The 27,830-nt window shown below is 41.6% G+C and overlaps 1 protein-coding gene across 50 annotated transcripts in view; it reads right to left on the bottom strand.

Annotated features, from left to right (window-relative positions):
- ANK2 (ankyrin 2) overlaps positions 1-27,830 on the bottom strand; it is a 310,153-nt gene that overhangs the window by 119,138 nt on the left and 163,185 nt on the right. For 19 of the 50 annotated variants that reach the window (XM_060278513.1, XM_060278516.1, XM_060278526.1 and 16 more), the window contains exons 1-4: positions 19,050-20,361; positions 8,890-8,991; positions 2,584-2,682; positions 680-778 (exon numbers count right to left, since the gene is read on the bottom strand). In XM_060278513.1, the coding sequence (XP_060134496.1) occupies positions 680-778; positions 2,584-2,682; positions 8,890-8,991; positions 19,050-19,184 (435 nt within the window). In that variant the 5' untranslated portion in view covers positions 19,185-20,361. Of the gene's footprint in view, positions 1-679; positions 779-2,583; positions 2,683-8,889; positions 8,992-19,049; positions 20,363-27,830 lie in introns of those variants that run through there. The other 31 variants (XM_060278521.1, XM_060278531.1, XM_060278530.1 and 28 more) reach the window with 5 other exon arrangements.

Below are 27,830 nucleotides of genomic sequence, written 5' to 3'. Positions count from 1 at the left end.
TCTTATTTCCAATTGAGATGAGTTTGTCCATGTTGCTTTTCCATACCAACATTGTGCTGAGGAACCCTTGGGTACTGCAGAGTATTCTAGGACATACTTAGGGTGCACTCTAATTTTGTGTGGCGCATCAACCAGATGAGGTCAGTCTGACCACTGCCCCATGTAAACTGCGAATATGACCTAGAATACACAAGTGACCCCAATGAGAAAACCTTCAAACTTAAAAGAGTTTCCAGGAACACAGTTTAAAAATCAGTTATATAGATTTTGGAGGGCAGAAAATGTATTGTTGCAGGCTGAGAATCAATAGTACTATATCCTTATTTGAAAATATACAAGAGTGAAAAAGGTATATTTGGAGAAGCATAAAAAAGATGGCTTCAAGAATATTGGGATTCAGTTTATATTACCTATAGGGCTCCTCACTGAATTCCATGCCTCAAAATGAAGTTCTACGTGCCAGGAGAAAGCTTATAATTTCATAATCTGAAGACTGAGAGATCTGATTTAGCTGCTGTGCTCCAGCTGCTGGTGAGGTTTCAATATGTCCCACTGTGCTGAATGATTTGGGCACTTCACTGTGTGTGACCAATTAACCTTGAGTCAGATTTGCCAACTTAAGGTTTAGAGCACTTTATACAACATTGCATTTTTATAAAGCAGAAAATGCCCAACATACCTGAGATTGTGCATTAATATTGGCTCCTTCCTTCACTAGGACTTTGACAACTTCAGCCTGCCCAGCCAAGGATGCAATATGCAATGCAGTATTGCCTTTCTGTTTGATAAAAGATAATAATAGGAATAATAATTTATTCATAGACAGATTTGCCCCAAACCCAAGGTTCAAAGCAGCTTTCAATAAACAGTATTTTCATTCACATTCATAACATCAATTGAAACTTTAGCATTCTTGCATTAAAACTATTCAATAACTTTCTCTTCATTTATAATAAACCTCCTAGAATTAAGGCTACCCAAAAATTTCTTAGAAATGTTTTTGGCCTCTTTTTTTTTTTTAGCTAGGGAGGTCCATAATGTGGAAACCTCTTATTTAAATACTTTGACTCTTATGGTATGTATATAATTCCACCATGTTCTTGCTATGCACTGCCCTTCAGTGATGCAGACCAATTTTGAAAAACCTGATAATTCTAGAATATTCACAGGGATAGAGGCGACAGTAAGCAAAGCAATAAAGCTGCATCCTTTGAATTGGTTTTGTCTCATGCTGCCAGCTATTAACACCAAGACAAAAAAAGGGGGAAATTATTCTTAACCAGAAAAAATCCCAAGGAGTAATATGAAATTACTTTCTACTTGCATGACAAGGGAGCAGTTTTCATGGGAACACAGGAACCTCCTTATACACAGTCAGACCATTGGCCCCCAGTATTGTCTACATAGGAAACCTCAGACCTGGGGGGAGAATGAGGCCCTCCAGGCAGGGGCGTAGTGTGGGAGGGGGCTGCTGGGGCCATAGACCCAGGAGCATTGGGGGGCGGCAGCGTTGGCAGGGCAGCATGAGGAGGACACAACAGACATGTGACCTTCCAATCAGTCCAAAGCCCATCTGTTCATCAAGACAAGTCTGGATCCAACACTTTCTCACCTCTGTGATTATATAGTATAGGAGAGGGTTCTTTAATTCTCCTATGTTTTTACTTTGAAGCCAACAAATGTACTAAGGGAGGGTTGGTGTGAGTTTGGTATGGATTGCAGAGGTTGATGCAAAGTGTGTGCTTGCATTCTTGAGGCATGCACAGCCGACGTTAATGAGGAAGGACAGAGTACAGTGCTGTTGTCAGATGGAAGGTGTGTGAGACATATACTTAGGAGTTTCAGCACATGTTTCAGAAACACTGCCTAATGGATCTTAATGCAGAGTTGAAACAAATAATGTTCATCATTAGTCTGTTTCAGGAATAGAATCATAGATGGCTGTGGTGCTCTTCCAATGTCTCTTTCCCCCTCCCTGCCCCCTTTCCCTTGTCTATTGTGTTTTTATATAAGATTGTAAGCCTTCAGACAAAGACTGTCTTGTTTTAATTGACTGTTTGCAAATCACTCTGGGAGCCTTTTTGGCTGAAGAGCTGGATACAAATGTTCTAAATAAGTAAACGTTACTGTACTACAGCTCCTATCATCCCTTAGCTGACCATGTCACTGATCAAAGCTGTAGTCCAACCACATTGTCTACCCTTGCTCTATTTCAGTGTGTGTGTGTCAGTGTGTGTGTGCGCGCGCGCACGTGTGTGAAACACACACAGAGAACCATTTGTATACAGTGGTACCTCGTTTTACAAACAGTCCCGTTTACGAACGCCTCTGTTTACGAACTGCGCGGACCCGGAAGTATTTACATCCGGGTTCTGCGGCATCGGATGCGCAGACGTGATCTGCGCAGCTCGTGCATGCGCAAAAGCAATCTGCGCAGCGCGCACGTGCGCAGAAGCGCTCTATCGGTGCTTCACGCATGCGCAGAAGCGTGCCTTCAGGGAGCAAATGCCTCCATTTATGAACACCTCCATGGAATGGATCGCGTTCATAAACCGAGGTTCCACTGTACAGTGAATATATTACCTTAGTAGCAGAGTCCACTGCAGAACCTCTTTCCAGCAATTCCTGAACCAGTCCCACGTGGCCTTCTTTGGCAGCCAGGTGTAGAGCATTGAGTCCATTCTGCAAGGGAAAAATAAAAAATAACAATCCTCACATTAACCACAAACTTCCCATTTGGCCCCTCTTAAAGGGGTTTAACCCTAGTCGTATAGCACAGTCGTATAGTCCTAGCTGCAAGCACAGACATCAGCAGCTAAAAAGTTCTCAGCTGGCACAGCCACTGCCAGTCAGAGACTGAGCTATTGTTCCATCCCATTCACATAGGAAGCTCCAGGTCCCACATCCAATGCATGCATGGTCATGCTGTCCACAACATCCACCACACAAACACCTATGCATCTCTCTCAACATTTGCAAATACAATAAGAAATGTTGTGTCACAGAAGGAGATACCTTTGAAATCTCATAGACTCTGCCCACCCATTTCTCATGGGAGTGTGGGGGAGGCACAAAGGAAGCTGCCAAGCAAACACAAGATTGACCTCTCCCTATCCCACTGATGTACTGATCTCAAAATGGGTAGGTTCAAAGGAGTCTACATAGTAGCACCCTCATTTAAACCTCCCAAAGTCTACTTGAACCGAACCTCTGAGTGCAGTATATACCAGTAAAACAAGAATTGGATGGGGTTTCTCTCATTTCTGTCCTTTCAAGTGTTGAAAAGCCAGAGTTACCTGGCTCTCCCACTTCACATATTTGTTTGTTAAAACTATTTCCTATCCGCTCAGTTCTACAGCAGAGTACATAAATAATTTTAAAAACACAACTCTTAAAATAAAACAACACCTCCTCTATCAGATATGCAGACTTAAAGAGGTGGTGGTTCTTTGTAAACAAAGAAGAAATCAGATCATTTCTCAAACATGGATATTTAAATTCTAGCTGCCAAATGCAGCCACTTTATTTGCACCCATGAAAATGAAATGGCTCTAGTCTATCCAACAACTGTTATTACTTTCATTATTTATATACCAGTAAACCACTCTGACTGTCCCAGAATATACCTAAATATCCAAAACTTTGTCAAAGTTTTTCTGGCTACTATAAATAGATTCCAAATGAGAGAAGTTTATTATTCTATCTGCTTGATCTTGGCAAAATCCTAATATGGTAACCACTTCTGGCTCAAACAAAAGTTTTATTCTAAAAAATCATTTTATAATTAAATCCCGGCTGAATCTTGCAAACACGGAGTGGCCTAAATACAAAACTACATTTATTTTATTTAACACCAACAACAACTTATATGAGCCTTCTTTGTAAGGAAACATCTAAGCTGTTCAGAAAAATATAAAAGAAAACAATAGAAGTATGAATAAAAACAGATATTTTTAAATATTCAAAAGATATTTATTTATCTTTTGAAATGAGTCCAGTTAACTTCTATGGAAACCTACCTCCACATGGGATAATGTACTTTAATAAATAAGTATGAATAAATAAAGTAAGCCTACTTAGGTAAAGATAAAGGGACCCCTGACCATTAGGTCCAGCCGTGACCGACTCTGGGGTTGCGCGCTCATCTCGCGTTATTGGCCGAGGGAGCCAGCATACAGCTTCCAGGTCATGTGGCCAGCCTACTTTGGATCCCCCAAATGCCTTACTAGCACACCTTGCTAAAACAGGAAATCTAGGAGATTTACCTACAACTATAAACTGTGGAATTCAGCATTAAATGAATTGACACAATACTGTACAGATTACATTAAAGGATCTATTCAGTTTTAATGATCAGTGGAAACAGCAAAAGGTCAGCTGGGCACAATCCAACCTATTTAGAAAAGAGGCTGGCTGGAAACCAAATGCTGTTTTATCTGATTAAATGGATCAAGGCAGCAGAAAACCACAGAGGGAAAGACTCATGTTGATTTCCCATTATCCACCGGTCTATTCTGGAGGACTGGGCATAATAATAATAATAAAGCCTTTCAGCAGCAGAACACAAGGTTCAATGTTCTGTGAGCCTTTCAATGTAGAGCCCACTCTAGATTCTACAAAAATAGTGCCGTGAACCTACAGAAAGGGAAGGAGAAAAAGATGGAAGGAAGAGAAAAGAAAAGAGTAGGGCTTGGCTAATGGCAGGCTTTTTCACGTGATCAATTTTATCTTAGATACAGCACCCTCTTAACTAACTTTAGCCCTGTATTTGTTTACACAACCCAGGACTCAATCCATGGTTGAAAGTGGTTCCAAGTGAGGACAAGTGCATCATGACTAAGCAGTGATTCTTTCCTGGCATCTCTGTTGCCATGGAGTAATTCCATCTGTAAACAATGTCAGTTCTTCAGGTGATCAGATGTGGGAGGGCGTTTGCAATTTAATTACAAGGGCACGCTGCTCTGTGGATGACCTAGGAAAAGTGGCTCTGGTGCTTTGCAGAAACAATCAGGGATTCCCTTCCCCATATTAAAAAATAACAGCAAATAAGGTTGCTAGTTTAGATAAAAAGCCTATATCAAGGCTTACTATATCCATATCTGAGATTTTGCAAATGCCGTGCTATTTTATCAGGTACCTTCAATCACAGCAGGAAGTGAGGAATCCTAGAATTGTAGAGTTGGAAGGGACCACAAGGGTCATCTAGTCCAACCCCCTGCAATGCAGGAATCTTTTGCCCAATGTGTGGCTTGAACCCACAACCCTGAGATTGAGAGTTTCATGCTCTCCAGACTGAGCTATCTGCAGGATCTGAAATAGTTTTTATTCAGACACATGGAAGAATAAGAACATAAGAAAAGCTCTGCTGGATCAGACCAGAGGCCCATTTAGTCCAGTATCCTGTTCACAGAGTGGCTAACCAGATTTTATTTTATTTTTATTTAACAGATTTAAAACCATTTCATAGCATGAAGCCGTTAAGAAGTGTACAATATACTTATGGAAAGCACACAGGCAGGACCCTAGTGAAACAGGACTATCCCCGTGTGATCCTCAACAAAGGGTATAAATAATGAGGCATATTGCCTCAGGCGGTGGAGGTCAGGCCCGGCTCTAGGTAGACCCGCGGTGGCACAGGGCACCATGGCGCCGGCTCGCCAGAAAGGCGCCGCGAGCTGCGCCTGCCCGCTGGCCGGCCGATCCGCCGGTCCGCCGTGCAGCTGCGCCTGTGGGAGCCGCGCTGCGCACTGCGCCCACCCGCCCACCGCGCTGGGAAACGGGGCGGGAGGGCGCCAGAGAGATCGCGCTGTGCCTGCCTGCCCGCCCGCCGCTGCGCCCACCCGCCCACCGCGCTGGGAAACGGGGCGGGAGGGCGCCAGAGAGATCGCGCTGTGCCTGCCTGCCCGCCCGCCGCTGCGCCCACCCGCCCACCGCGCTGGGAAACGGGGCGGGAGGGCGCCGGAGAGATCCAGCGCACCACAGCGGCAGGGGCGTTTAAGACGGCCCTGGTGGAGGTAAAACATAACCCTCATGGCAAAGCAGCCCTGAACTTGTCTAAAGCCATTCCTGTTTTACATCCATCCATCCCTATTTTTTGTAAGAAAATGAGAAGAAAACTAAGAATATATGATTGCCTAGTGTTTCTTCAGAATGAGCATTAATGAAGTATCTGTTTGCTTTTTGTGAACGAAGAAGGATAAAGCAAGTAGGCTGTATGGAAAGGCAAGACATTTGCTATTATATCCTTTTTCAAATGTATTTTCAATCAAAAATGTAGCAAATGTGAGATTTGGTAACTAGGGAATTATAGATAAGAGGACAGAGGGGAAGTGGATATTATGCAATTAGAACAGGGACAAAATATACATCAGTAAACTTCTACTTACACACAGACTGAGAAAGTGTGAAAACACATTAAACATGGCAAACAATTATTTTAACAACTCATCCTCTCTGAACATCAAAAATTGTGTTTGACAAAGAGAGCATACAGCTTTGACCCCCCTGGTCCCAGGCCTAAACTAACATCACATCAGCTGCACTACAGTGCTTGATCTTGGCAAAATTGAAGTGTCTGTTCTGGAATGATTATAGTTGGAAGCTGCTGCATCACATGGATCATACATCTAGTTTGATCCATACAAAGAACATCGACCAAGTGCTCATCTGATCATAGCACTGGTATGTCACATCCATATAGCAAACACAATTCTCTTCAGATAAAATATCTCAGATCAGCTAACATAATAATGGGGAGTAACCCCCACTGAACTTTGTAGGAGTTACCCCCACGTAAACAAACTTAAGATGTTAATCCCCATATTGGCATTTTTTTTTAAAAAAACTATTTTTTCTTTCTCAATTCACTTGTATAGATTTGAAATGAAGCAAATGCGTGATCCTTTGCATGCACTGAGGCTGTTCCCAGTATGAAGCAAACTAGTTGGCATTTGAGCAGTTCCGATTACTGCAGATGTCCATTAGCTACTTGATTCTATCTGCTCCAACACACATTGAGCTTCCCTCTAAAAATAACCTACGAAGTGTTTACTTGCTGCCTGATGCTACACAGGAATAGCAAGGGAAACCTCAGACTTCCGCGCTTGGGATCACTGAACACCAGGTGCATTGTGGAGGAAGATACACTTGATTTGTAGAAAGCGAAAGGGACACACCATGCCCAAGAGCAAAACAGAAGCTTTCCAATTTCCATAAAAATCAATAAAATACCATGTCCCTGCCAATGTATACTACTGCCCTTGAAATTTTGATTGAAGAGGAGTAGCTTCATATCTACTAGGGGAATTAAATGGGGGGGGGGTGTCTCTCAATCTAGAACAGGCATCGGCAAACTCTGGCCCATGGGCAGGATACGGTGCAGTGCGGTGCAGGGACTCTCCAAGCAGTGCAGCAGAAGCGATTTCTGGTGCTGTGCTGCCCATTTCCAAAATGTCCGCAGCAGCACCGGAAATGGCTTCTGCGCCTGTGCGGCCCGTGTCCGGCCCACAGACGATAGTGTGTGTGTGTGTGTGTGTGTGTGTGTGTGTGTGTGTGTGTGTGATGTGGGTGGCACTGTGATCTAAACCACAGAGCCTAGAGCTGGCCGACCCACAGGAAGAAAAGGTTGCCGATGCCTGATTTAGAATATCTGTGTGGGCAAACATCACAGGAGCTGTTTAAGCATTTGATAAAAGTTGACCTCATCCCTTCCTACTGCCATACAGAAGGCATGATAATAATCTTGAGACTTCTGGCTTTTGCTTTTCCTCTGCAAAATCAATAGATTATAATTGTAGGAGAGATAAGATTCACAGGATGCAAAGTTGCTAACATGCTTAAAATCTTTTTTAAGGCGAGACTCAGGTGTTCTATCTTGCTTGCGATCAGAATATGAATGGAGTCAAAAGGAAATTTCTCTATAAGAAGAATTGCCTGTTAACTAATTTAAGCCTATTCTGAGCCACTGATCTACTATTAATCTCCATGTAAATGCACTATAGAGCGAGCTGCCACCTTTTGTTGTTATTTATCATGTTTATAGAACTTATTAATTATGCAGTCAAAACATACAGAGACACCATTTAAATGTTCCTTTCCTAATAACCATGAATAACGGCAACTATCGAAATCACAGACTGGGCTTTGGCAAAACTTAAATAGACTGATCTGTCCTGGACTGGAGAGGGGGCTAAGTTGGGATTTTGTTTTTGTATTTTCTCTCTCTTTTTCTTTCTCTTTTTGCTGTTATACGTTGGAAATCAATAAAAACTGTATTTGTTTGTTTGTTTGTTTAGCAGTTTACATTAATAAAATTGTAGATAAAACAGTGAAAATCACACACACACACACACACACACACACACACACACACACACACACAGAGGTAAAGGTACCCCTGACCATTAGGTCCAGTCGTGGACGACTCTGGGGTTGCACACTCATCCCGCTCTATAGGCCGAGGGAGCCGGCATTTGTCCGCAGACAGTTTTTCCGTATCATGTGGCGAACCAGAGCAGCGCACGGAAACGCCATTTACCTTCCCACCGGAGCAGTACCTATTTATCTACTTGCACTTGACATGCTTTCAAACTGCTAGGTGGGCAGGAGCTGGGACCGAACAATGGGAGCTCACCCCATCGCGGGGATTCCCGCCCTAGGCTCTGTGGTTTAGATCACAGCGCCACCCACATCACACACTCACACACAAACACACACATGTGGCTCACAGGAATATCTTTCCACCCCACCTTTAGCACTCAATTCAATGTAGGGGGAAGGAAAGGCCAGCAAAAGAATAAAAACACGCCTTCCCTTCTTCCTTCTACCCAGTTCCTTCTGCAGTTCCCACTTGCATATTATGCCAAAATCTGTAAATCATGAGCCACTTACCTGATTACATGTATTGATGTCTATTCCTCCCTTCAGATATTCCACAACTTTGTCCAGATTGCCAGCCCTGGCAGCTCTGAGGAAACTTGCATTGCTGTCAGACTGTGAAAATAAGCAAGAGGATACGATTACATTTCTTCTTCAAAGGTACACAGCACAAGTAAGACCAAAGAAAGAACCTGCATATTCATGTTACTGAAGTTTCAGTTCCAATAATTTGCACTACTGATTTGGGCATCCCTATTCTAATACAGAACAGGAACGCGGGTGGCACTGTGAGTTAAACCAGCAGGAAGGTAAATGGCGTTTCTGTGTGCTGCTCTGGTTCGCCAGAAGCAGCTTTGTCATGCTGGCCACATGACCTGGAAGCTGTACGCCAGCTCCCTCGGCCAATAACACGAGACGAGCGCTGCAATCCCAGAGTCAGCCAGGACTGGACCTAATGGTCAGGGGTCCCTTTACCTTTACCTTTTATTCTAATACAGATTATTTCCCACATGCTGTGGTGTGCATGTAACCATATGGAAAGCCAATAATCAAATATTTTACCAATATTTCTCAACAATGTTTTCCCAAAATATCCTCAACCCTGTTGCACCTCACTGTCATCGCCCCCCAGTTACTGTTAGCTGTAAAATTGAAAGGGTACCAATACACATACAGCTGTTCTGCACCTGCAAAGATCTGGCTAATGTGTGGACATCTGGAAAAAAGGAGCAAGGAAGCAACAATGGGGCAGCATTAAGTGTATGTATGGAAGCAATGTTTGAACCGGTCAAATGGTTCAATGTGGATCTGAGCAGCAAAAATTTATTAGAACACAGTCTAAGTTGAGCCAAAAAGAACTATGATTTTTTTTCAGGTAGAAATATAAGTGATCGGTAATTGGGGGGGGGGGGATAGCATCCAAAAGATACAAAATTATCCCCACTACAGTTACTCACACCTGTTATAATCTTGTCAAAATGCCTAATTATGATAATATACTTTTACATGATTCAATTGATTCACAAAAGACTAAGAACTGGCTGGTTATTACAACAGATTAGGTCCTTTCCTTCTGTGTCTATCTAAGCCAACAATGGGGAACCTGTGACACTCCAGTTGTTGTTAGATGCCAGGTCTTATCAGTCCCAGGAAGCACAGCCAATAATGGGTGGCTACAGGTACCCCAGCCCAGAGCTTGCCCTTCATAGTTGCTGTCCCCAAGCATCTCCCATCTCTTTTCCCGCACCTTGATCAACATCACACAGATCCTCTTTTAGGTTTTTGCCACTCCAATCTCATTGATCCCTTCCGCCATCAACTCCCAGCCCTGACTGATTCCTCTACCCATCATTCCTTTGGGTTCAATCTGCACAGCTTGCTGTCTTCTTTTTTGTAGCCATTTTGCCTCCTAGGCGTTAGATCCACTATTTCCTTGGCTTGCTTCTGTTGTGTCCCCCATTATTCCTTAGGGCTCCACTTCTTTTTATATCCCCCCCCCAAAAAAAAACCTGTGTGAGGGGTTTTCTCCCAGCTGCAGTTGACTTTTGCTTCCTTAACAAAGGGTTGATGTTGGTCAGATGCACCTCGTTTCCCAGCAGATAGAACATTAATCTCTTCCGTTGTATCACAGCTACTCAATCAAAGACTTAGATAAACGCTCAGAAAGCTTCATTGGTGTTTCATTGGTATATGTACAGGCAAAAGAATATTAGTCCAACTATACCAGGATGTGAAGCACAATCCTATCCATGCTTACTCGTCTATCTATCTATCTATCTATCTATCTATCTATCTATCATCTATCATCTATTTGATTTGCATATTGCCCTTAATCCGAAGATCTTATAGTGGTTCACAGCATAAAAATACAAGATCAAAACACATAATAAAAACAAAACAATAAACCTCCCCATTGAGACAAAATACATTGTAAAAGTGTTTATGATTGCTGCCTTAATATCACAATGTTGCTATCAACCCCCCCCCCCCAAGGGCAGATTGCTCAAAAAACGCAACCACACAAGGAGCATGTATATGCACTGATAGGCAAATGTAATTGTGAGTCCCCAGTTAGGGAGTTTGCCAAATGATCTATTTCCCAGAAGAAAGGTAAAGAGTAATGATATGTCAGGGGCACTGTAGAAACTTAAATCATTGTTCCCTGCCCAGCGCTAATCAGAACTCTGCTAGGAGCTCACTGGTGCAAGTGGGGGGTCCTCAGTGGTCATGTTGCTATGGTCCCCTCCCAAACCTGGAGACACTCCTGGTTTGGGGGGAAACAGGATACAAAATAATGCTTGCTTGTTTGGACCTGTCATTAGTGGAGCCATAAAGGCACTGGACGCGGGTGGTGCTGTGGGTTAAACCACAGAGCCTAGGGCTTGCCGATCAGTAGGTCGGCGGTTTGAATCCCCGCGACGGGGTGAGCTCCTGTTGCTCGGTCTCAGCTCCTGCCAACCTAGCAGTTAGAAAGCACTTCAAAGTGCAAGTAGATAAATAGGTACCGCTACAGTGGGAAGGTAAACGGTGTTTCCGTGTGCTGCTCTGGTTCGCTTGAAGCGGCTTTGTCATGCTGGCCACATGACCTGGAAGCTGTATGCCAGCTCCCTCAGCCAATAACGCAAGATGAGCGCCGCAACCCCAGAGTCGGTCATGACTGGACCTAATGGTCAGGGGTCCCTTTACCTTTACCTAAAGGCACTTGGAGGATTTGTCCTGGTCCGCTTCCACTGGGGTAGGACTATGAATACCCCAGTAAAGAAAACCTGTCCATGAGAAAGGAAGGAAGGCGAAACCATGGGCAAGAGACAGTCATGCTGTTCTGACCTTAAAGGTAAAGGTAAAGGGACCCCTGACCGTTACGTCCAGTCGTGACTGACTCTGGGGTTCTGACCTTATACCACATTTAATGCACATATTCTTGCACATAGAAATAGAACATTAAGGCTGAATATGGGATTGCAAACTTTAAAAAAACCTTCTAATACAGCCCCTTCCCCCTGAGAGAAAAAAGAAAAACAAACTGATTCTCTGTTCATTGTACTCTGGATTTTACCCCAGAGCACAAAGATATAGAAATACTTCAAGGAGACTCTGGTGCATATTACAGGCTCCTTAGTATAAAAAAAAGAGACCACCCAACTTAACACACTGCAAGGAGGAGAAAATGGCAACACAAGATATTTGCATTGCAGGAGTCTTTTTCTAGCATTCAACATCAGCCAGTGAAGCTCTGTAACCATGACACAGCAGCAGTGTCTGTCAAACACTGCCAAAGAAGACTTTGTGCAATGCAGCAGACTCTTTTATTACAAGCGCAGAAACTGAAAGCAGAAATCGATGATGAAACCTGATTTTTTTGTGCTTTCAGGCTATACTACAGAGCACATACTTTTCATGATTAAGTATGGCAATGTTGCATTTAAACAATATTGCTGGATTTTTTTCACCGTTCTTTATTGGTTGACATTGCCTTGCAAGCCTTCAATAAGGGGAAATGAGCATGGCTTGGGGGCAGAATGCTACTGTGATGGTGAACTTTGCTCTGATCAATGCATGTTCATTAGCACATCTGTAGAACCCCCCCCCCAATGCACACACATATAGGTGAATGCACTAAGGGTCTGCACAGCTGGGCTGCGTAACCTGCAAAAGCAAGAAACCTTATCATAGAGAGGTCCCTATGCACACACATGTAAGCGTACTTTACACAAAAAGAAACCTAGATTCTTGCTTCTTGGATAACCAGTGGAACAGAGGCAGCATGGTTTTATATTTTGATTTTATTTTATTCTGTGAACCGCCCTAAGACCTTTGGGTATAAGGTGGTATAATCATCATCATCATCATCATCATCATCCACAATAATGTCCAGGCTAGTGTGGAGCTGGGGAGTGTGAAAGCACAACAAGGAATGAAATATCTGCTTTCAGTGTGCACATATGGTTCCCAACCAAGTGACAGAATCCACATATAGAAGCTTGCTTCCTTACACAGATTTCTCTCTTGGTAGAGTAAGATGAACATTATTTCCTTTTATTAACAAATTCAAAGCTGAGCATGCAAAAAAAAAAAAAAACACAACAACTCCACCCATTCTTTTCTTTAAAACAAAAACCAAAAAAGCTGTGCTTCTTCCTTGAGCAGAGAATATTTTCACTCCAAGGGCCACATTCCCTTCAGGGCAACTTTACAGGGGCCAGAGGCAAAAGTAGGCAAAGCAATACTGTAAATGCAAACGTTACCATTCTGCAGCAGGCTACACACTCACACACCTTTCTCTATCCAGACAAGCAAGAAACATTATCAGAGTTCAATGGCACATTCAGGCCAGGCAGAAAACAACCAATGAGAGTGAAAGGTAAGGCTGTGGGTGTGGTGGTGTCATCCTGGCAAAAGTCCCAAGGACCAGACAGAGTGACCTAGAAGGCCAGACTAGAAGCTCCTAGCCCCTGTCCTTGAGAAAGCAGAAATAAATAAATAATGGTTTGCTTTCCTGAACTTATTGCTCTGTATATCGGAATTAAGAATGACTATTAATTTAATGCTGCTTGTTGACTTTAAGAAGTATTTTGTGTGTCCCGTATATTCAAACCCCCACTGCTGCCTTGCATTTCTTATTATGACACTAATTTGCAAGATGAGGTCTCCACAGTTAAAAACGAAAACTGTCCTTAATCCACCTTAACGTGTTTATCTCTTGCTGTTCCTGTGGTGCCGGGGTCAGCCAAGACTGAAGGATCCCTGGAACGTCTTTGCATTCCCCCTGGATTTGGCAATGGAGAGTCAGCCTTACTTCTAAGTGACATTCATTTTCAGGTTGCATGTTGAGAACTCAGATCACATTACCCAAGTCATCGGTTCAGTTGTAGCCAGAAGAAAACATATTACATGACAGTCAAAAAATACTTAATTGATAGGTAATGCAGAGCTGCGTGTTTTCTCCTCCCATCTTCAGAATAAAGGTAAGGAACTTCCAGCTTTTACCACACCTTTGGGGAACCTTTGACCTTCCAGATGTTGTTGGAGAACAACTCCCATCAGCCTTGGCCATGTTCTCTGGGGATGATGTGAGGCACAGTTCAGCAACATCTGGAGGGCCAAAGTTTACCCACACCTGCCTCATAACAACTCTGGTTCTCTACCTCCTTGCATCTCTGCACGTATCTGTTTTGTATTGTTAAAGTAGAGGGAGGACCTGCTACAGGGAGGTGTGGTTGGAGACCGAAGTTTGAGAAACACTGGATTAAGTGCTTTCTTCTTGCCTTGAGATTGGTAAATACCAATGCTGAAGGGACAGAGACTGTGTGGCCAAGCTGGCGGGGCTGCTAGGAACCTTCCAACCTTCAGCTGTCAGCCGCACAGAATTCAAAAAACGTGGCTGGGGGTGCATTTGGCAGTGAAACTGGAGGCAGGGGTGGAAATGTATTTGAAGGAGGCAGGAAAGTATGGGACTGTCTCCTGATTCTTAGTTGCTTGATGCAGCACTGGAGGAAGCCCAGTGAGAGATTAAAAGGAACAGGTCAAGTATAAGGACACCAAGCTTCAAGTGAACTGAGTACAAGCAATAAAAATGTTCCTTATGAAACAAGAATATCTCATACTGACTATCTGGTTACCTTTCAGGAAGATGCGATTTCTCATAGTTAAGACATATGCAGGTTTTAATTGGCAGTTACAACCACCCATAGCATTTTAGAATATTAGAATATGCAAATAATAATAATAATAATAATAATAATAATAATAATAATAATAATAATAATTTGAACAGCAGCAATTTTCAAAGCAGGAGTAATGTGGACACCTGGTTAACTCTTTCCATATGGAATTTTGATGTACAGTACTTTTAAAATTAACCTTCTGTTGACTTCCCTAGCCTCTCTTTTCCAGTATAGCTTTGCAATTTCAAAGCTACTGTAACTTCCTCCTGATTAAAAACTTGGGTTTGTTTACAAGCCTTTTATTCAGTACATGGCTTTAACAACAACAACAACAACAACAACAACAACAACAACAACAACAATTATACCCCAGCCTCTCTGGGCTGCTTACAGCATTTATAAAACATAGTAAAACATCAAACATTAAAAAATAGTTCCATTCTTCTGAGCCAAGCCTATTATTTCTATTTTATATTCCAAATGTATGCTAATAGTAACTTTTTGAAAGACCATTCCAATGCCTAGATCAGGCACCCCCAAACTTCGGCCCTCCAGATGTTTTGGACTACAATTACCATCATCCCTGACCACTGGTCCTCTTAGCTAGGGATCATGGGAGTTGTAGGCCAAAACATCTGGAGGGCCGCAGTTTGGGGATGCCTGGCCTAGATCATACACGTACCTCTTTCCATGTGGATAAACTACATGACTTTTCCAACACATATTCTATACCATTCTTGACTACAAATTGGATGCAAAATCTCACTGAATTAAGCATATGCTAAATTACTTTGCCAAAGCCAATGCAAGAAGTAGTTAATATCAGCAAATAATACTGATGAAAAATATTTAACAAGCAGCTGTATAAATCTAACCCTTAAAGCTCTCCCGTAAATCCACTGTACTGTAATCATTTGGCAATCTAGCTTTCACTGACATTTGTAGGATTTCTGAAGCCACATTTAAAATAAATAAATAAATACACACACACAAAGGAGCCTGGGAGATAAGTGCCATATTAATTTTACAAAATGAATGCAGTATTTGTGTGAACTGAGGAAGTTGTGGGCACTTTCTCAGCAAGCAGTATTACACATAAAAAGCGAATGTGATAAACTACTTGACCTGAGATGAAATAGGTTGCTTTGTGTCAAGATTTCCAATGGCTGTTCCTGAAAACATAAAAATTATCATGCTGTTGGCATTCGTCTCGAGGGGGACAGTGACTATAAGGGAGAAATCAGCTACTACAACCTATACACAAGGATTTGGATGCAGAGGAACGTCCTCCAGCAGAAGAAAGTCTTTCTTCAGAATCCAACTCAAACACTATTCACTGTTAGTTGGGTTTAAGGCAACTCTTTTCAATCCATGATTAAATTGAAAGTATGTTCGATTAGAGTACTTTTGTGACCTCGTATTCCCATTCCAAACACATCCGCTGGCCCCAATAAAACAAGGAGCAATCTGTGCAAGGAAAATGGGGTTGCCTGTATACAATACCCCCTCTGGGGATAGGGGTGGGCAGAAAATCTCCTGCTTCACAATGTGCACATGTGGAAGGAATCCAATCCAAGGATTTGTGTGTGCAGCAGGCATGAAGGAGACTCAGTTTATCTCACATTCCTTTATCAACCCTGTATCCCACCCTTTGTACTTCTTCCAAATATGAAAATGTGATGGCAGCGTAATATTATTATTTGCTGGATGGTTAATGTGAGGTACTCCAGATGTTTTTGGGCTACGACTCCCATCATCCCTGATCAATGGCCATGCTGGCTGGGGCTGCTGGGAGTTGGAGTCCAACCACAACTAAGAAAGCCTCAGTTACAGGTAGGTAGCCGTGTTGGTCTGCTGTAGTCAAAACAAAATAAAAATAAAATCCTTCCAGTAGCACCTTAGAGACCAACTAAGTTTGTTATTGGTATGAGTTTTCGTGTGCATGCACACTTCTTCAGATACTGTATCTAAGAAGTGTGCATGCACACGAAAGCTCATACCTGTAACAAACTTAGTTGGTCTCTAAGGCGCTACTAGAAGGATTTTTTTTATTTTGTTAAGAAAGCCTCAGGTTAGCTGCCCCTTCAATTTGATCCTTGACTTTATATCTGCACAACAAAATGGGGCAATACTACAATGACAGGTGCATAATTGCAGCAGCCTAAAGATTAGCTATTTGAAGCTTCAATAAGCAGATATTGCTACAATGGGAGGATAAACTAAGTTACCAACATTTCACAGCTTTTCAGCCATCACCATACTGTCTTTTCTTCCCAATGAAACTTATGCACCAAATAAATTGTACCAGCCCATTTCAACATTATACAGTCATACCTCGGGTTGCAAACATGATCCATGTGGGAGGCGCATTTGCAACCCGCAGCGTTCGCTACCCACAGTGCCGTGTCTGCACACATGCGTGATGCAATTTGTGCTTTTGCACATATGCATGACGTCATTTTGTGTTTCTGTGCATGCGCATGCATGAACGCCGAAACCCGGAAGTAACCCGTTCCGGTACTTCCGGGTTCGGCATGGAGTGCAACCCGAAAATGCATAACCCACAGTGTTCACAACCCAAGGCGTGACTGTATAACCAAGTCAAACAGACCTGCTGTACTGCACTAACACCTATAAAATGTTGTAATCAGGATTCACACCACTCCATCTCATGGAATTTCAACCATAACAACATTTCTTCTATTCCAAATGACAAACCTATGCACCTCATAAACTGCACTACCCATTTCAGTGATACTGAACCTAAAATACTGCAAAATCATACAGACTGTACTGCAACTAACTCCCATAAATTGTTGTAATCATGGTTTGCACTGCTCTGTACTGTACCTGTACAGAAATTCCAAACAGGAAATTCCAAACTTGCCCACTGACAAATAATGACTCTCCATGGTTTCTTTCATAGCCCTACCTGGAGATGCCAGAGATTGATCCTGGACCGTTTTTCATGCAAACCATGTGCTCAATCACTGAGTCATGACCCTTTCCTCCAAAATGACTGGCACCAGCTCTCCAGGGTTTCAGGCAAGGGGCAGATTCCTAAAGATCCCCCCCTCAATTTCTCTTGCTGAACTCAACTGCTGCTATAAACTTGAATGTTCAGTTAAATTCCAAAGGGAAACTACTTCCAACTGTTCTTAATTCTCAAGGCAAGCAGAGTGATGCAAAAATGCAGTAGAAAAATCCCCAATAAAGTATTTCCAAAATAGCTTTGCTTGTGATTGAAATAAGGGAAGGATTTCAAGCAACTAGCTTTTACCAATTAAAAATGCATGCCATATTAACATTGAAAATGCAAAATAATATTATTTTTGCTAAATTGTTGACAGGAAACTAGCAAGGAGAAGTGGAATATCAAAGATCTGTGGGTGGGGTTGCAAACATGCCACGTGGGCACTCATAATGAGATTACATTGATGCAAAGTTGCAAATTGCAACCATGCATTATAAGGGAGTGCTACTTTTGAACAGATACCAAAGAAATTCTTCTTAAACAGCTTTGACATTTGATGAAATATGTGATATATAGTCTTCATTTGCTATATGATTTCTACTCAGATTCCATCTGACTTCCCTTCTTACTGGAAACATAGACACTCATTCATAATGCCACTGGACCCCATTCAGCTTTGACTGAGTTCAAATGTGCTCTTCTCTATTTTATTTCTGTGATGAACATGAAACTACTTTCAAGTGAAAGTGCGTAGAACTGGCTGAATCTGGAGAATAGTGCAGTGAGCCAGCACAATTAACCTTGAAATGTGAATGCAATTTTTAAAATTATACATTTGCGGCATTCCCCCCTCCTGCTAAATTCACTAAGCTTGCAGTCCTATGTACACACTTACGGTACTTGAAAGTAAGTCCCACTTAGCTCATCAATACCTACTTCCAAGTAAAGATGCATGGGATGAGGCTGCTAAGTACTTATATAGTGAATAAAATATTTGAAAAATTGTGTCTTGGCTTAAGTAACTGCAAACACTGACGACATGAGAGATCACATTGACCTGTGTAATGAACTTTTTTCTGTAACTGAGCCTTTAGATATCTCCTGACCTAAACTATGGAAAATATACTTAATGGAATAGCACAGTCCATCAAATGCAATTTATTGATTTTATGTTCTCAAATGAGACATCAGTACAGTCTCTTTGGAATGTCTACTTACAAAAATATAGTAAAATACATTCCTTTATTTTATTAGGAGCTCTATCTCCTGAGGTTTTTTTTGCTACTTACAATCCTACATTTTACATGCATGGAAACGTATCCCAGGAGCTACTTTGCTCTTCAACAGATCCCCAACAATTACCATCTTAATCCAGCCACCAGCAGTTTTTAAAGTCACAGACCCTATTTCATTGCTCAGCATTGCCAGTATCTACCAAGCAGGTTCAAAGAGTTCTCTTGCTAAGAGGTCATCTTCTTCTTTTCTACACAATCACAAAGGCCTATTTATCCCCTTTGTCGTCTCTTTAGGCTTACCAGTGTCTCAGGATATTTAGCCTCTTCGTTGTTGCATCCATAGTAGTCTGGAATTTTATCCACATCTTGTATGTTTCCTTGCACTCTCACACCCTTGTCCGTGTGACAAGCCTGGCAAAGGGGTGCATTGCCCATATCAGTCCTCCCCGTTCACTCCTGCAAGTGGGTTTGACTTTGAAGTGTCCTAAACACTCCAAAGTGGCAGAGTAAACAATCCAGAAGGATAATTACTGATCCTGTGCTTTGCTCCCCTCAACTCCCCTTGCCTTCTGCGGGCTGCCCTGTGTCAAAAGGAAACCTCAGCAACTGCAGACTGCATTCAGTGACCATTTCCAATTCAGGCACTGCCTGTCTATTTTTACACCTACTAGGCCAGCTATGCATGTAAATTGAACGGGGAGGGGGAAAGCGACATACAGGCAGCCTGACTAGCGCAGAGTTAAAGTCCTACTGTGTGAAATGCCTCCACATACAAGGGTTATTGAATTACCCAGCTGCATGCCTTTGAATGTTTTGATTTCCCCCCCCCCACCCTTCTACTGTTCACATTATCCCTTGGTGCTTGCCCAAAGCACTACAGTTCAGAATGCTGCATGCTAACACCTTGGTACTTTCCAGGAAAGGGGGGGGCATTGGGGGAGGTGAAAAAGTTTCACATGAAATGATTAATTCAAAATGCCAATTGTTTTTTATTTAACACACAAATGCTACTAGATATTTTAATGGTGCTTTGTTTTTTTTTAAAAGATCCTCATATGGTACTTAATAAATATGCAACTATGGCATATTTGTTCGTTCTGAATCTGCATTAGTTGAATGAGTCATAGTCTCATAGAATTCCTTTGGCAATTCTGCAGAGTTACAGCATTTGAGTATCCTTTAAGCACTTTGAGCCACTACCCTTTTGCTCAAGCAGCCATGCTCTCTAAAGTACAAATCTTAGAAGCAGGCCCCAGACAGCCAACTGGAGCTTTGCCAATAATACAAACTCAATTATATTTATCACCAGAAAAGTAGACATATGGTTGGATCCAGATTTAGGCTACAATCCTAACCACACTTTCCTGGGAGTAAGCCTCCATGAATTCAACAGGACTTTTCTGTGTAGACATAGTTGGGATTGCACTGTGGAGACCAATTGATATCAAGATGACATACATTAGTGGTGTCCCATTTATTTCAGCTGGTCTATGGCAAGTATGACTATGGTCTGGTTTGCATGCAGCAGTAAGCCATACACTGAAACAAACTATGGGAACCAGGCAGAGCGCTTTCTCAGTAGTGGCGCCCACTCTGTGGAACGTCCTCCCATCAGATGTAGTAACTATACAACCTTTAGAAGTTATCTGAAGGCAGCCTTGTATCCCTTGTATCCCATGGGTGGGGTACACATAAGATTAACAGCAGCAGCGACAACAACTGCTACAAAGGAGAACCACCATGCTGGTTTGTGCATGCTACTCAATCTTGCCCACTTTGCTTCTCCCTTTCCAGAGGCAATAAGCAAAGCATGGAGGGGCTGAGTTAGCATTACGTAAGAACCAACACTTGTATTCTGTTTCTTTCTGAACCTATAATGAATGGAAGCCATTGTTTGCTTTTAGTTTAGCACTTTGTAGTTTGTATGAAAAAACAAACCACGAAAGCCAGTTTGCATGTATCGCTAAGTCATCCACTCCATGGTTTTGTCCCCCGCTCCCCGCAAATGGGGGAGTGAAGGAAGCATGACTGTGCAACATGCACTAACACGCTGCTCATTCATTATAAACCATGGTTTTTTTCTGACCACAGTTTACTGTTCTTGGGTAAATAAGGCCTAAATCTGGTTCCAACCCACTGAATATACCAAAAGCACATGCAATGAAACTAAACTGTACCAAAGGTAACTGTTATAGTTTTAGTTATTTTGACACACATTTTCAAGTACTTACTGATTTTGTATAACATTGTTTCTCCTTTATCAATTTTTTTTAAAGAAACAAATGATATTCAGTAACCAGTTGTCAATGATCCAACATCTTTATTGCCCTATTGATTTGTTACCCTTCACAGCTGCCAGGATTTATAATCGGATAACTGTGTTTTTCACCCTTTAGGATTACTGACCTACGGGGAATTCATGCTCGTGTTAATTATGTCAAGTTAATTTAGAATGGCTCTGTGCTTCTCTTTTTCCCAAGTTGTCCAGCCTTTTGGTTATTGCAATATTTTATTATTTATATTTACTGCCAATTTATGGAGGAAAGTGTCAATTGCATACCTAGATATTGTAATAAAATTCAACTTGTGTGTCAAAGGAAGCTTTGAGATATGAAGTTTAACAGATTTCATGTATTGAGATCTCCAATAGGTCTCAACATTTAGATGTATTAATAGTAATCCTCAGTCAAATTCAACAAGCTTATGGGTCCACCAGACTATCTGTTCAGCTTTAATCCTGATTTGCTTGTACAAAGCTTATGTGGTGGTTAGACTAGGTCCAGCCTAAATTTCATTCTGAAATTTACAGTGTGGTTATATGACAGTTAATGGTCACCCTGATTCATTTGTTAGGTGTCTACATGTCAATCCATTTATAATTCATTCATCCCACATTTTCAGTTTATTTCCTTTTCCAAACTGTACTAAAGCAACAGACTGCCTAATCCACTTTAAATATGCTGGTCTAACATCCTGATATACACTTCAAGTCTTCTCATAATACTGATAGTCTGAAGACTCCAAGGTCTGAAAACAAACAAACTTCTTACTCTTTCCTTGCTTGATAAGATGCCAGGCATGCCATATTCAACATTGATGTGACAGGTTATGGACATCTGAAGCAATTCCACCCTAACCCCAGTCTAATACCTGTTTTAGGATTTCTTAATATGATTAGGAGAACTTGATGGGACATTTGTTGAGAGGCGGGTTGAGAGGCAACTTTCAAGGACTCACAGAAGGTCACAAAGGCAACAAAACAAATCAGACAGATACACCAACAACAGGCCTGGTGGAAGCAGTATGACTGGGGCAGTGGGATTCCCTCCCGACAAATTTCTTTGCTATGGGCAACAACACCTTCCTTCTGCTGCAAAAGTCTCAGAGTGCTTGACTAACAGAGGAAGCTGTAAAAATGAACAGACTTGTTTAGACACTCCCATAGCTGCAGATAGTTGCCTCTCATTTTTTTAAAACATCTGCGACATCAAAATTTATGTATGCAACTTCATATGAAAAGGGAAATATCAAACTCTTAGCACAATATCCCCATGACATTCCATCAAATACAGAACAGAGCTGCCTCCTATTCAGCAAAATTCAAGCCTAGCTTTGTGGCAGAGTTCACTGCGTGCACAGATCAACTCTGCCAGTTTTGTTTGTTTTATTTAACGCTGTCCTGTGTTTTTAATGTCATAAAAGATAGCAGTTGGCAAACCCAGAAACTTGAAGCATGCTCTATAAATATAAAAGGTTAACCTCCTCAGTGTTGCTTCCTGTTCACACATATCTGCCTTCTCACATTCCATGTCTAATGAATAAGGTTTCTAAAAAATTATGGTAGCCGTCAATACTGTGAAATTTAAAATACAATGTACAATTGCAACTCCACAAATTCCATTTACTTTAGACTCAAAGCTGGGAGGTGGACAGAAGGGAGCACGAAAGTGGCAGGAGAGATTCATAGAAACAACAGGTTTTGGTACTTGATATTCTTCCAGTTTTCAGATTAATTATATAAAAAGAGACATGTCCTACACACTAAATCTCTGCCTGGCAATAAATGTTAGTTGAAGAATTCCAATGGATGAAGAACATTGACAAAATGCATGGCATACTTTTAAGAGCATATAAATGGATAGGCAAGCAGGAAACAAAGTCCAAGGACTTCTTTCAAAAACCACTTGCAGATGGTTGTGATCTACATAGATATCTAAGACAAAGAAAGGGGCAAGCTTTCTGCCAGTGAACTTCTAACAATGCTAGTGCTGTTTGTTGCACTGCTTCAAAGTTATTAAGGGCAAATTACTCAGAAAGCAAATATTTTCATCCTTTGCCAGATTGAGGCAGGGCAAAGCAATCAAACCAAGTGTATTATTTAGCGACTTAAATTTCAAAGTCCTTATGGAAGGGTGGAAAACTCCCAGGGTCTCGTTAATGCCATTGTTATTTGGGTCTGTCTCTCAGATCTATCATATCACATAGCAGCTAAGAAACCGAAAACAAAAGCTGATTGTTACAGTAATCTGGCCTGTACACCAGTATTGTATAATTAAAAACACAAGCAATGGAAAAGAGTTAGAGGTTGCTTTCACCTTCTTGAATCTATAATTATTCAAAGAAGTCAAGAGGAAAAGTGCTTTGATGGAAAAGTGCTGGGCACATTAGAGGCTAATTGGCTAATTGTGCCATGAGAAACTTGATCTCGGTCAGCCCTAGTGTTACCCTCACTGGGGAGTTAAGGTACATAAGAAAAACTGTCAGTTCAGGCCAATGTCCCAAGTAGTCCAACATCCTGTTCTTCCAGTGGCCAGTCAGATGCCTGTGGGAAACCGGCAAGCAGGAACTAAGTGCAGCAGTATTCTTCCCACCTGTGATTACAGCTGAAGGCAGAACATAGACATTGTGGCTAGTAGCTATGGTGGTCTCTATTCCAGTTTTAGATCAGCATCTTAAGTCCAACCCTTGATCGGTCCTTTTGTTTCTGTTTCACTGAGTGACTTTACTGTTGCTGGGTTATCCTTGAAATGTCCTTTTCAATTCCAGAACTCATTTACAGTTGTTTCTTCGAATTCATCTCCAGGGAAAAATTATGGATTAATATTCTTCAGTTGCTAAATAACACTGAGTAGAATTATCTTAAAAGCCAATGCCCCATCTCCATCATCCTCTGAGCATATCCATCTATACTGAAAGGCTGAGCACAGCACATCTAGTGCATTGGCTGATGCTCCAGCAAAGAGCTTTGGACCAGCTGAGCACTATCTTCTTTCCTGGCTATTACTGGCAAACAGTATCTACTATGAATTGAATGTGTAAACTGAACATATGGGTTAATATGGCTAAAATACTCCATATACAGTATTAGGACATAAAGCCTCTCACACAGCTGATTGAGAAGTATGGCTTCGTAACTGTCTTGAAATGTTTTTCACTCGACTTGTTCATTGTGGCTGTGCTCTTACTTATAGGTGAAACTCGGAAAATTAGAATATCATCAAAAAGTGCATTTATTTCAGTAATGCAACTTTTTATTTTTTATTTTTATTTTAATTTTTACAAATGCTTTCTTTTGGAAATTCCACAGTAATAAAACAAATAGTTACAATAATACAAAAATAAACATCATTATTACATTTCATTAATTACATTCCATTTATAATTGACCCGCCTAACAACAAATAATTACAATTACAACAAATAAAGGCTTGACATATCTTGATTTGCATGCCATGCATTTATCTCATATATTGGTTTCACCTTTTAAATTGCATTACTGAAATAAATGCACTTTTCAATGATATTCTAATTTTCCGAGTTTCACCTGTATTTGGCTATGCTCATCTTATTTGAACACTGGCATTTCTTTGTCTTAAATTCATTCTAAACCTGATGGCTATCCATATTGATTTTGCGCAACAAAATCAAGAGAAAAATCAAAATATTAAGAAGGATATGGCTTCGGCACAGCAGGTGCAGAGCATCTCTTAGTTTTTGACATCAAGAGCAGCTCTAAATCCATTTAAGCACTGTGTAGCCATCCAAGCCATGGGATTCATAGAAGCCCTAACAGGATTTGTTATTTTTAAAGGAAAGAAAATGTGATCCCACCCCACCCCCTTGCACACAATTCATATGATTTGATGAGCTGTCTCTAACAAAAAGCACCTCCTGAAATTATGGGTATAGCAGCTGGAAATATATGAACAAGTTACAGAAATGAGAAAATGTGGAAGGTGATTTTGTTTATTGTGCTTTGGCACTTAATACCAGAATCTACACTGCTAAATATAAACAGCTAAATATATCCAAGAGTAGGACATATATAGCACTACTGCTGATAGCTGGTAAAATAATAACACTTTGCATAGTGGATTACAAATGGCCAAAGCTCTTTGCATACAAGATGTCACAGCAAACTTTACAAAAGCTATGTAAGATAATGATATTGACCTTTGCATGAGGATGATATTGCAGGCGCAGGGAGGAAGAGCTGAGGGAATACTAGTTAGGGGCTATGCATGTTACTTTGGGAATGAGTTGAGGTTTGAAACACTGGGCATTTTTTTGCAGCCTTTCAACCCACAGTTCACATTCTCAGGAACTTCACACATGTACATTTCAACGTACAAAGGGACATAGCTGAGTTGGTTACAGTGTGGTGCTGATAACGCCAAGGTTGCAGGTTCAATCCCCATATGGGATAGCTACATATTCCTGTACTGCATGGGGTTGGACTAGATCAGGCATCCCCAAAATTCGGCCCTCCAGATGTTTTGGACTACAATTCCCATCATCCCTGACTACTAGTCCTCTTAGCTAGGGAGGGCCGCAGTTTGAGGATGCCTGGACTAGATGATCCTCAGGGAGCCTTCCAGCTCTGTTATTCTATGATCCTGCATGTCATCTCAAAACTGGGACACCCTTCTATTATTTTCTCTAAGGCACAAGCTTAAACAACATGAGGATCCATAACTCATAAAATCGCAATTTAAAAAAAATGGGAAGGAGATGTCAAATCTTTTTGAGTTATAAAATTATTCAAATATGATTACAATTGAGTTCCTAGTTGATATTATAGTTACTTGATCTTCCTGTGTGTGAAAGTGATACCCTTCCCTAATGTCCATTTGCCTAGCAATGGAAGATGGTCAGATATATAAATAAAATGCTGTTTCATTTGCTGTAGCTGGGTAAGGGCCATGCTGACAGAATACGATGGAGGCCCAACACTTCATATTGCAAAATTCCCCAACTTCATTATGCTTGACATACCAAATGCCATTTCACTGAGGCAGCTCTATATTTTCTCTGATAAGTAACATTTGCAAATGCAGATGATGGTGGGATAAATGACAATCTGGAGCACAACACTTCTAGCCTCGCTACCCATTAAGCACTCAACCAATTACAAACGCATATTCTTAGCCATATTTGAAAAACAATCACCAGAAGGCCCTTCCTATATGCTGAATGGTTCAATGCATTAATCATAATAATCCTCTCTTGCTAGTACCAGAGACAGAGAGATCTTTTAATCCAAGAACTACCATATGTCACTACACTGAGCATATAAATAAAAAAGCAGACAAACCATGCTATTAATCATTGCAAACTACTGCAATAGAGTAGGGGGAAAGAGAAATTTTGCATGAGTACATGGTGAAACAGTATCACAGTAAAAGGCCTAACCACATCTATAGATAGATCTCTATAAATGCATTTTTAGATGTACTGAATCCTGGCAAGATGGAGGCACTGGGTGAGTAGTTCCTTTATCCAAGAAATGATGCATATCTGAAGGAGGTTCGCAGAAGGCATGCAAGTATTATGGATGCACATTCACCCTATGCAGTTTCCCTGACAAAGCAACAGCACCAGTCTCAAGAATGCTTGGCCTAAAAAGAAGCTCCCTAAAAGATGCAGAATTAACCAGGCACTTATCATCATATGCTAATCCTCTTGTGTGCTGCCAACTTCAAAAATGTCAAGCGGCAACACATCATTATACAGCTTAGCATGGAACAAACCAGAGACAATAAATAATTAAGGAAATGCTTGCATTATTAAACCTGGAACATCAAAAGATGTTCATCAGTAACAACATAACCTAGAACATCATTAAAGCGCTGAAGACCTGTGGTGCTTTAAAGAAAAAGAAACCTTCAACATAACTGTGGCTGTTCTAAAGGAACCTGGCCATGCCCTCCAACACTTCAGACGGCGCAAGTCCAGTCCGGTGCCACTTCCTGGGTGCTTGAGCCCCTAGCCATACAGCACTATGCTCAGGCAATGCTCACATGCATCTTTCTCTGGACCTAATGGCAACAGTGGCCAGACAGAGAGAGAGAAACTGAACACACAAACTCAACCAGCTCACTTGGTCAGCTGGCAAAACATCTGATGAAACTGCATCCAGTCTATATAAGAGCAAAGACTAAGTGGTGTGGTATAGTGGTTAAAGTGTCAAGACTAAGCCCTGGAAGACCAGGGTTCAAATGTCCATGCGGCTATGAAGCTCAGTGGGTGATCTTTGGGCCAGCCATTGATTTACAGCCTAGCCTACCTCACAGGGTTGTTGTGAAAATAATATGGAAACAGAGAGAGCCATGCTCACCACTTTGAGCTTCTTGAAGGAAAGGTCCCTTCCTTCCTCTTTCTGAACGGATCCTCCCGCTACAGGGATAGAGAGGCAGGTGGAGTCTAACTAGATCTCTTGCTGTAGTAACAGGAGCTGTGCAACTGCCTGTCTATACTCCCAACTCTGATATTTCTTCTCTGCTCAGTTCTGGGCAGGTTGTGCTTCCCAGGGACATCTTCTGGGTCACACATTACCCATGGCATCTTTGTATCACTTCAGTCCAGCTGCAAAACATAGTTGGTCTTGCTGGGAAGCCACGAAGAGCTCAATGACCTCTTCGTAATGAGCACAAAATAAGTGTTTTAGTGAAAGAGACCTCCCCAGCACCACATATCCACAGGACATCACTGCAGACTCTTGCAGTCTTGTAGGTCATGCAGTCCAACTCCTTGCTCCATGCAAGAAATCCAGAGCTAGCGTATTCCAACACATCTCCACGC

Source organism: Zootoca vivipara, chromosome 9, assembly GCF_963506605.1.
Source record: "Zootoca vivipara chromosome 9, rZooViv1.1, whole genome shotgun sequence".
Lineage (NCBI taxonomy): Eukaryota > Metazoa > Chordata > Lepidosauria > Squamata > Lacertidae > Zootoca > Zootoca vivipara.
This window is presented reverse-complemented; position numbering and strand designations above follow the sequence as displayed.